At 37.8% G+C, this 10674-nt stretch overlaps 1 protein-coding gene across 1 annotated transcript; it reads right to left on the reverse strand.

Moving 5' to 3' along the window:
• Positions 1–3387: 3387 nt before the first annotated feature.
• On the reverse strand, positions 3388–10221 carry LOC113296635. The gene is made up of 24 exons (XM_026544936.1): positions 9759–10221; positions 8787–9004; positions 8576–8681; positions 8344–8445; positions 8120–8179; positions 7944–8022; positions 7675–7822; positions 7373–7496; positions 7051–7231; positions 6913–6941; positions 6653–6801; positions 6123–6225; positions 5924–6019; positions 5770–5819; positions 5553–5676; positions 5397–5459; positions 5215–5274; positions 4932–5093; positions 4759–4832; positions 4572–4665; positions 4354–4490; positions 4170–4250; positions 3959–4064; positions 3388–3809 (listed from the first exon to the last, which is right to left on the reverse strand). The coding sequence occupies exons 1-24, from the start codon at positions 9930–9932 to the stop codon at positions 3738–3740; spliced, it is 2592 nt and encodes an 863-aa protein (XP_026400721.1). The 5' UTR covers positions 9933–10221; the 3' UTR covers positions 3388–3737.
• Between the last annotated feature and the right edge of the window lie 453 nt (positions 10222–10674).

Consider the following 10674-nt stretch of genomic DNA (forward strand, 5'->3'; position numbering starts at 1 on the left):
GAGAATTAATATGTAGTTCACATTACAAATACATATGGTTTTCGGATCATTGTGTAAGAGGGAGTGGTTTTCATGTGAGATGGAGTACTGACTAAGGGAGAGTGATACATATCACCATAGTATTATTGTTGAAGTTGTGATACAATTGGATTTGACACTGTGTAATAATACTATGACCCTGTATAACAATGATCGAGACCGATGCTTTCTCATTGTTATAGCTATGGATCTTCAACAACGGTGATGCTAAACTGATAACCTTTGGGATCATTGGAGTACTTGGAAGTGACGAAGATTTCGAGGAATGTTGAAGATTAGACATGTATTGATAGTTTTATCACTAAAATTGACAAAGGGGGGGATTGTTAGAGCACTTCTCGGTCAAACTCGCATGCGTTGCAATCTCAAGCATGTTTGTCAATGTTATTGTTCAAAACTATAAGTCTTGATTTCTAGTCTAGTATAGCTAACTGTCAGACTATGATAGTAAGTGTAGTTGAGCTCAAGGACTCCATGGCGAAACTGAGTCCAGTGATTTCCTAAGGCCTCAAGATTAACTTAGCAACAAGGCCAATGTTTCCGGAAGCCATATTTGGGTCTAACACCAATATGCCAAAAAAAAAAACTGCCACGGCTACGCCATTAGCATGCCGCTATGTCATGGCTCCGTCAGACGCCACTATGCCAATATCGCCACTTTGCTATACAACAAGATGCGACCATAATCAACGACCATACTTCCTCATGAGATGCAATCTCAGCCATCTAAGTTTGCCACCGAACTAACAGACATGTGGCAAGTTTCAGACGACCAGCTTCCTAAATCTAGTGGCCATGGCTATGCCATGCGCCACTTGCATCACCGCGCCACTGACATGCACGAGCCATGCCAGCCATGCCACATTGCCACTTGCGTACACCAAAACACCACCGCGCCATTATCAGGCGCCAACACAAGGTAGCCATAATCAACGGCTACCCTCCTTCATGAGATGCGATCTCAGCAATCGAAGTTCACCACCGAACTGACAAACCTGTGGCAAGTTTTAGGCGACTAGCCAAAACAAGCCTAATAGCATTACATGCTATTTTCCTGCGGTAAGTCCCTTGACTTTGACTTGCCACACGTAGAAAAGTGATACATGTTTTCCACGGAAACACTCGAGACATCAAACATGTCACAAACTGGGGATGCTCATCAGGGTATTGGTCTAGCGGTTTACAGCGTGCGGCGTGCAATACGCCCGTTACAAGAAAGATGGTTAGTAATGGCAAGAAAGTAATGGTGTAAACGTTTCCTTCATCATGGAAGCATAAATTCTAACGTTACACGTTACTCCACTCTTCCACCACTCAATCGTTTCCACTTCCTACGAGATCAGGGTACGTTTTATTACGACTTGTATAATCAACGGCTACCCTTTCTCACGAGATGTAATCTCGGCCGTCTAAGTTCGCTACCGAACTGACAGGACTGTGGCAAGTTTTAGGCGACCAGCCAAAACGAGCCTAGTAGCATCACATGCTATTTTCCTGCGGTAAGTCCCTTAACTTTGACTTGCCACACTTAGCAAAGCGCTACACGTTTTCCACGAAAACACTCGAGACATCAAACATGTCACAAACTGGGGGATACTCATCAGGGTATTGGTATGGCGGTTTACATCGTGCGGTGTGAAATACGCCCGTTATAAGAAAGTGTCATGAAGCGGGAAAATTAGTGGCGGCAAGAAGTAACGGGTGTAAAAGGATCCACTTCCTTCATCATGGAAGCATGGGTTTATGACGGTTATACGTTACTCCACTCTTCCACCACCCAATCGTTCTCACTTCCTACGAGACCAGGGTCCGTTTCAATATGACTTGTATAAATAGGTTTCACCTATTTTCACCAAAAAAAAAGTTTTTGGTCGGCAACAACACAGTATCTAGAAATCACCTGGTAGCTTTCCATTCTGCCAACCAGTTCTACTTTCAGATACAAGTCATAAACAACCACACCTTCAGAATCAACTATTCTGGTCTCAACACTCTCTTTGCTTCCCTCTCTAAGACCACCCTTTCTCCTTCACTTTGTGACCGAAGCAAGCCTGGAACGACCATTTCTTGGTTTAGGCCAGGATTGTACAGATTGATCTTTCGAATCAAAAGTACTCCCGCGCAGTGCATTGTTTAGGGTTTAGATTCGTTTCTCATCCACACACCCGAAATTACCAAAATCAGCAGAAACAGTTTTCACCCATAAACACCATTATACTAAACAATAATTTTTTAAGGAAGTTCTAATACATTTAGGCTACGGGCACGGAGAATCCCCGCCACACCATATTGACAATTCCCATTGGACCGGAGTATAGTAATTGTACGGGATTCGAATAATTAATGTATCATTATATTCGGGGTAAAATAAAGAAAGACAAAAATCAGATTCCATTTAAAGAAAACGTTACCATACAGTCCATGCTTCCTACAAATAAATGCATATTCCATTGAAGGAAAAGAGAGCAGTATCCATTATAATTACACTTACGTTTTTCTTCCAATTCCAATCTTATTATCGTCAAAATCATGTGTTTCTTAGTTTTAGGATCTGATTCTTCCACCTTTCTCACTCTTCTTATTTTCTCGCTCTTTTATCCGCAATCAGTTAATGGTATTGACTCAGTTTGGATAAAGAAGACCGTCATTGTTGAAGATAATATCCATCCAAACATAGCTTTAAAAATCCATTGTAGATCAAGCGAGGATGATTTGGGAGAGCATACACCGTACCACAAACAAACTTTTTATTGGAGATTTATGTTAATTTTTTGTTAACAACTGAATTTGTATGTGACTCAAGCTGGTACGATCCTGATACAAAAAAGGAGCACGTTTACTTCTTACAAACCACAAAGAAATTATATGTAACATTTTAAAACTGAGTGTTGGTGGAGCCTTTATCGAGATGGTGGCTATTATGGAGATGTTAAAGATGATTAAGAAACTTCGTTTTAAAAAGATATTTTCTTATTAGTTTATATGATGCGTTATATATTTGGTTCTTCTGTGAATCAAATATTTACTCCCTCCGTTCTTTTTTAATAGGCCAGTTTCTATAAATAAAAGTTTCAAAAAAATAGGCCAGTTTCCTAATTGGGAAAGTCAAATATTATTTTAATTTTTTGGGACTACTTTTCTCTTAACTTCTTTTGATGACAAGTGTCATGTGGACCACTTCACTTTACTTCTTTTGCTAACAAGTGTCATGGGGACCATTTCACTTCACTTCTTTTATTGACAAGTGTCATGAGGACCACTTTCAATGATTAGTTCTTTTAATTTCCTTAAATTTCGCTAAAAACAAAACTGACCTATTAAAAAAGAACGGAGGGAGTATTTAATAACTTATAAATAAAATAACTTTTATTTGATTATTTGCCTGCGTAGCATATTATGTTTTCTTTTCTTTTTTACATTATGAAGCTAAAATGACTTGACAACCAACTTGCAGGCACCCAGTGCACCCAAGCAAGGTGCCGTATGCACACCAAAGTTTCATGTAAAATTTCTCCGGTTTCACAATTTCTCTTTTCAATTCTCTTCTGATCGATCTCATTTGATTGACTTTTAGTAACAAGATGATGAAAAAGATTAAACAAAACCAATGCTAAAACTACACACCCCTTGGAATTGTCAAGGGTTGTAGATGTGGAAGCAAAACAAACAAATTGGATATGCGGTCCATCACTGTGGACTCAGAAGTCTGAAGGGATGCTTTTGTAAGGATCCTTGAATGCAGAAAGGTTGCCAGGACGAGAAAACACAATCTGCACATCAGAGTTCAAGACAATGTTAAATTAGAGGTTGCACTGCAGAACAAGGTACCCTGACTCAATGGATCCAAACAACATCGCCAACCACTTAACAAAGTGGTGTGGTTCAGGCACATTGAAAAATCTTATGCAATCCAAATTACCTGATAGACTCCGAGTGTGCGTGTTTTGAACCCAGCAGCGCAGTATATAAAGTAATATTCCCATGTTCGGATGAACTTTTCGTCGAATCCTAGTGCAACAATTTCACTGAAAATCCAGAAATATGAACACGATGAGATCACTAATACCAACTGGAAGGTATATAATGGCCTTCAGTGCAGATATGAGATGAGACATCACAGATACTCGTACCTCTGTCTTGCCATGAAATTATTCCTCCAACGAATTAGTGTTTCGTAATAATGAATTCCTATATTTTCAATGTGCTCCACACTGCATTCAAAAGTTTTTTAACACTTAGAATCCGCAAGGGAATCAGAAAGAAAAAAGAGGTGCAATATGATGACATTTCTTATGACTGTGCACTAAGATTTACCAGAGTCTGGATGCAGCAGCCATAGCTGTTGTTAATCTACTCAAAGACGGTAGGCAACCTCCAGGGAAAATATACTCCTTTATAAAATCTGAACTTTGTCTGTATTCGTTATACCGTTCATCTGGTATTGATATAAACTGGCAGGAAACGGAACAAAGATATATAAGATTCAAAAAATTGAAGTTAAATTTTCCAGATAATGGGAAAAACAGCGGTACCTGTAGTACAAGAAGACCATTTTCAGCCAAAACTGAATCACATGAATTCATAAAGCTCTCCATGAATTCATGCCCGACTGCTTCTAACATTTCACTGTCCAAAATGTTTCATAGTTTGCTTTAAATTTTTATATCACACATAAGACCCACTTGAAATGCGATGATAATTAGGAGTACAAGCACTTACCATGATATAATCCTATCGTATTTGATGTTATCAGGCACTTGACGATAATCACACAGAAGAAACCGTATACGGTCCTGAAAGTAGATTTAAAGTTAGAAAGAAAAAAAGACTTTTGAAATGAAATGTAAGGTTACATGCTTTGATAGCATCATTTTGTCAGTTAAAAAAAATACCTGAAGGCCAGCTTCTTTCACTTTAATTTCTGCATATTTCAGCTGCTCCTCGGATAGTGTGATGCCAGTGTATCTACATCCAGTTCTTCTTACAAGTTCTATAGCCAATGTACCCCAACCGCATCCAATCTCAAGAACTTCATGTTTGCTTTCAACTTTAGCCTAAATATGTACGGAGAATATACGGAAAAATCAAATACTCCATCAATCATATAGAGACATTGGCAGATATACGTTCGAGCTTAGCTGCATCATGTAATGATAGTTTCAGGAGAAGCTGTACCTTTTCAATCAAAAGTAAGATTTTTCTCATTTGTGCAACCTTTAAGTCCTCACCGTCTTTCTGTAGAATGACGGACACATGAGTTGTAATGATGTGGTAAATTCAAGATGAGTAAACAGGAAATCTCTTATCAGCTGAATTGTTGCTTAAACTAAAAATCCTCAAAAGAGACAGAATTGAACCTTAAAAATAGCACATGAGTATGTCATTGAGTCATCCAAGAACAGTGCAAATAGATCGTTACTCTACAAGAACAGATTTAAGTACTTCTCAGTTATGCTCATAGAGATTCAAGCAAAAATAAGTAATTAACCATATCAGCCTAGAAAGATGCAGACCAGGTCATAATGTCTAGATATGTTTCTGCGAGCTTGCGTTAGTGTGTTTTGCCTTGAAACATGCTTGAGGAAGTACTTCGCTGATGCAATTCCAGCAGTAAAAAACATTGGTGTCCACCAACCCCTGAAAACAACTATATATAAATCCCCGAGCACTGATACTCTGGCTATTACTAGTTAAGCAAATGTCCAAAATGTGTTCTTAACCATAGCATACCTTTTACTGTTGTTAACAGAGTTATTCATATCCCTATTGGCAATGAATATCTGCAGACGATAGTATTAACCATATGGAATAAGTTGAAGTTAACAACCGTATGAAAAACAACTCAAAATTGCATGAGCTCAGTGTCGAATTTAGATCTCTGTACCATGAATAGATCTAGAAGACCTTCTTCCTTGTCAACGAAGGAAAAATCGCCGTTGATGTAAGCATCTGCAAGGCCTAAATCAGCCTGTGTAGCAATCTGTTGAACAAAACATTTCACATTTTGGGTTTTATTCTGTTTGGAAGTTATAATAGTATGGCAATGAGAGTTAGAAACTGCCACTTCAGAACAAGGTGCATACCTTCCAGTAAAACTGAGGATTGTGAACCCGCAGGACAGATTTAAGATGGCATTTTCCTTTTGTACCCTCAAACGTGTAAACTGTGCCTCCATCCTCTAACAAACTGTGGTTAACAAAATGAAGCTTAGCAGACAATCTGAAGTAATTTTATCAGTAGTGTGCAGTAGGAAGAAGCTCCAATTTACAAATGCATTAGGCAAAAGCCAGACTTGGATGAAGGACTTCAAATTTTAGGCAAAAAACGCAAAATTTTATGTATTTCAATCACTTTAGTCATGTTCCATCACATAATTTTACTTCTGTCATGATGCTAAATTTGGCTCCAGGATAAAATATACAATGGGCTAAATTTTTCTACACCCTCCTCGACTAGGTTCATTATCCGATAATTGGAGATGAAACACAAACAATTCTAGAATATGCTTTTACAGTGTGAACGATGTAAACAAACAAGGACTCAGTTTCCTCCCTACACCATAAACTAGTAACCGTAGAAACAAAATATATGCATCACAGGTATAAATACTTACATCAAACTACCTGTGGAGATAAAATTACCAAGGAATCTAGTCACGGAAAGGCGTGCTCCTGTTTCTGTCAGAGAGGGTACCATATGCTTTTTATTTGTCAATAAATTACAGTTCCTTCCAAGAACACTATGCGCAGCAATCATGCCTGCCTGAAAAAAGACCAAGATTTACTACTCAAGGTCAAAACAAGTAGCTTCAAGCTTATCTTGTCCAATGCTAGGATATACTCTTGCACTTGATGCTGAGAGAAAATCTATTACCTTTAGTCCATCCTCATGGAATCCATAACCTGCCAATAAAGATTTGTGGTAAGTACAAGGAAACCCAATTTTTTTTTGTGCAACTCAGATTTTTTTTTTTCAAATGACTATAGCTGAAAATGAAAAAGTAGAGCTCACCCTGGTATGCTCCACAGAACCATATTCCCCTCTTGCCTTGGATTTGATCAAGCTCAAGAGAAGCTTTTGAGGCAGCAACTGAAGGAACTGGATGACTTGTTGTCCATTTAAGCAAGGTGTTGTCAGGTGTATGAGGTGGATTGAGCGTCACAAGGAAAGGTTGACCCGTTTCATCAAGATTCTGCACAGTTGAAATTGAAGTGATATTATTCGAAGATATCAATGACAGACAGGAGTTTAAAGAAGTACCAGAAAGCAATATTATTCAGATAACATTGATCAGAAAAGTTACATAAATACAAATGTGTGATCAATCACCAACCTGGAGTACATTGAGCCAATAGGTCAAGCAGATTCTGTTTCCTGTGTTCCCCAGAAAATTCCATGAACTCCATGCTGCCTGGTTTCGAGGCATTAGATTTTTGTCGTGATGAAGGAATATATCACTGCCAAATGCCAATACAATAAATTATAGTTTTCTCTTGCATAGACAGAAATTTTTGAGGTTAACTGCTGCAGAGACAGATGGCGTTGGTTTCCATTCCAAACACATAAATTGCACAGGACAGTCCAGCACTTGGATTTCAATACTGGGATTATTTTGGTAATAATGAAAAACGATACCTGCTGGCATATTGAAAGGCTCCAAGTATTCTTTTTTCCTCATATGTTACTTCTTCTCCTAACATGCTCAAAGCATCAGGTGCATGGACACCCATTATGCACGCGTCATAGCTTTCACTTGAACCATCTAAGCATGTTACAGTGCAACCTGCAAAAAGATTTTGTCATAGCATAAACATCAAAACTCACATAGTTTTTAGAAATAGTGACGCAATTTTCTGGGTTCTCAGGTTTTGCGATCTTAAAAACACGAGGGCGTAAAAATGAACCTCCGTTATATGTTGAAACAGAGTTTACTGCGTAGCCTGTTTTTATTTGACAACCTCGGCGATCCAATTCCTCCGTTACCTGACAGTTTCATTTCATAGCAAGCTGTGCAGTTAGATGGCGAAATGCACATAGATAAAGGTTCCTGTCTTAAATAAAGTAGTAAACAATAAAGCACCTTGTCAATGTAAGACTGTGAACGCCATCTAACCGTAAGCCACTGGGGTCGGCCGAAAAGCTGTAGAATAAATACAAGCTAAATGTAATGGCCAATTTATCTTCTTGAAATACTTAGCAACATTATATGACATTGGCACCGATTGAAAGCAAGATCAAAGATTTTGAAGAACTGACACTCAGTGCAGCTCTGGTTTATATGAACAGAATTAAAGGATTATATACCTGAAGCAAATGATGGTTGCGGCAAAATGAAAGAACTGAAAAGGCTGAAAAGCTCATTACTCCTTCTGAAGAACATGACCATATAGACCCACAAAATGGAATCTGAAGAATTCATTATCGAGAGACATACATGGTTTTAGAAAATGGGCAATCAATTCACAAGAATTACTCATTGTACAAAAGTATAAGAAACTATGAAAAGTCTACAAGTTTAATGGATTTGTAATCTCACCAGATAAGCTTTCTGAAATAACTGAGAGTATCCTTTGGACTTAATGAAGTGGCCTAAGGTTTCATTGCGGTCAATGTCAGGATTGGTTTCCAAATGCTCAATGTACCTGTTCACAGAATCTAAACTTTACGGTTTCTGCAGGAGAACTGTATGCAATAGGATTTAGGCAACTTCAAAGATGAAGAGACGAAAAGAAATGACAAGGACTTACTGAATCACATCTTCCTTGAACTTGATAATTTCTCGGATCATTTGCCAGAAGTAAGGATTAACAATGTTCCTCTTTTGAGAGAATAAGCTTGAGAACCCATTCCGGCTTCCCCATTCACAACCCTTGCCTTTGTCTAAGCTGACAGAGAATGACATATCTGATGTCTCCATATCAACTCCAAGACTCTCAAAGAACTCCATCATATTCGGGTATGTTACCTGCATGGGTTCGATATAGTTTTAGTTCATAACTGCTTAGCTATGGGTCTTTGTATATGCTTTTGGTTCCCTGAGTCTCCCATTGTCTATGTGAATTTTTCTCAGTTCAACACACCGGTCCGGCATCCTATTACTATATCTCGCATAATTATGAAGTTGCTAATAGGCGGATTCTTTCTATCAGGCACCATAAGCTTATGCGTTGCAATTGGACCTATCCAAGACAACTCTATAAGGCTATAAACACGAATTAAGGTCGAATAATCTGCACATTATTCCATAGGTCCCAAAATAGAAGCATATCCAATTTCTTGTACTTACAAAAATGCAACAACTGAAATTGATACTAAAATGTTTTCAAATTGGTATACTAAAATTAAACTTGTTAATCATTTCTGGGCAGGCAAACTGTTATTACCAAAATTGAACTAATACATGTGAATTGCAAGAATACTGACAGACAGTAAAATTTGAGACAAACAAGTCCACACTGAAGAAGTTAGAAATCTTAAGAAATGGTTATTGTGCTTGCATTCACTTAGAAAGGTGGCTTTAATATACGGAGAAATCTCGAATTAACTTTGGGTGGGTTAATCATTTTTGATAATATAGGTCTAGTGACTACCGACTACCATACGAACATCAAATCTAGATTACATGTTTTAATCTGATACGTCAAAATTCATATGTAATACCAACCATTGAAAATGAAAATACTAGCTAGGACAAAATTAGGATGAAGATAACTACTTACACGATTGAAGACCATGAATCCCAAGTCCAAATCAACACCTTCAAAGGTAACAGTCCTAGCATGACCACCTAAGTAATCTTCTTTCTCATAGAGCACCACATCAACACCTTCCTTTGCAAGAACATAAGCTGATACTAAACCACTGATACCGGCTCCAATCACTGCTATCCTCATTTTAGCACAACACTTTTTGCTCAAGTGCACACTAACAGGAAGCTAGAGAGTGCAAGAAAGAGATGAGATAAAGTTTGGATGGATTTCAAGGATAATGTATGTATAAATTAAGCCTGAAACTTCTTGAATGGATTCTTAACAAAAAAATGTGCTCAAACTCCCTCCCAAGCTCTTTATCTCTCTCAGAGCCTTAATCTGGTAGGAAGGAGACTAACGATTGGATGAAATTATTAATGAAGAGGAGGAGGAGCCTTTTAGTTGGACAAAGAGACAGGGATAGAGACTGCTCTGAAATATATATAAATGTTTACAAAATTAAGATGGCCAGTCTATTCACTTTATAATGCATAACTACAAGCTGGTCTGACCGGAAATAGTGTTTACTTGAATAATCATGTCTGTAAATCAAAGTCAAGATCCTAGTTAGCAATTCGGGATTCGGCAAACGTACGGAACGTCAAACGTACGAGTATTATACGGTTTTGTAAAATCCAGATTCGGTCCAAAATTCGGTCAACGGGACGTGATTCGTTAGTAAGTCGGAACGGCATACGTACGTGTATAATTCGATTTATAAATGTGAGTTCGGCTCTGAAAATTCGGTATCTATATATAACAAATAATTTGTATTTATAAGGTCATAGACCAATTTTTATGCATATGTGTGGGTTATTTAAAGAAAAAATAAACTTAATATGATGATATTAATAATATATACAACATTAGTTATCCAAGAGGACGT

Source organism: Papaver somniferum, chromosome 7 (genome assembly GCF_003573695.1).
Source record: "Papaver somniferum cultivar HN1 chromosome 7, ASM357369v1, whole genome shotgun sequence".
Lineage (NCBI taxonomy): Eukaryota > Viridiplantae > Streptophyta > Magnoliopsida > Ranunculales > Papaveraceae > Papaver > Papaver somniferum.

What these genes read in the sequence shown, in the direction of transcription:
- LOC113296635 (XM_026544936.1), bottom strand. Translation starts at nt 9,932, where the DNA reads ATGAGGATAGCAGTGATTGGAGCCGGTATCAGTGGTTTAGTATCAGCT. An exon ending in TATCTAGACATTATGACCTG is followed by an intron (nt 5,460 to 5,552) that starts GTCTGCATCTTT and finishes CTGTTCTTGTAG; the next exon opens with AGTAACGATCTATTTGCACT. An exon ending in GCACACTCGGAGTCTATCAG is followed by an intron (nt 3,810 to 3,958) that starts GTAATTTGGATT and finishes TCTGATGTGCAG; the next exon opens with ATTGTGTTTTCTCGTCCTGG.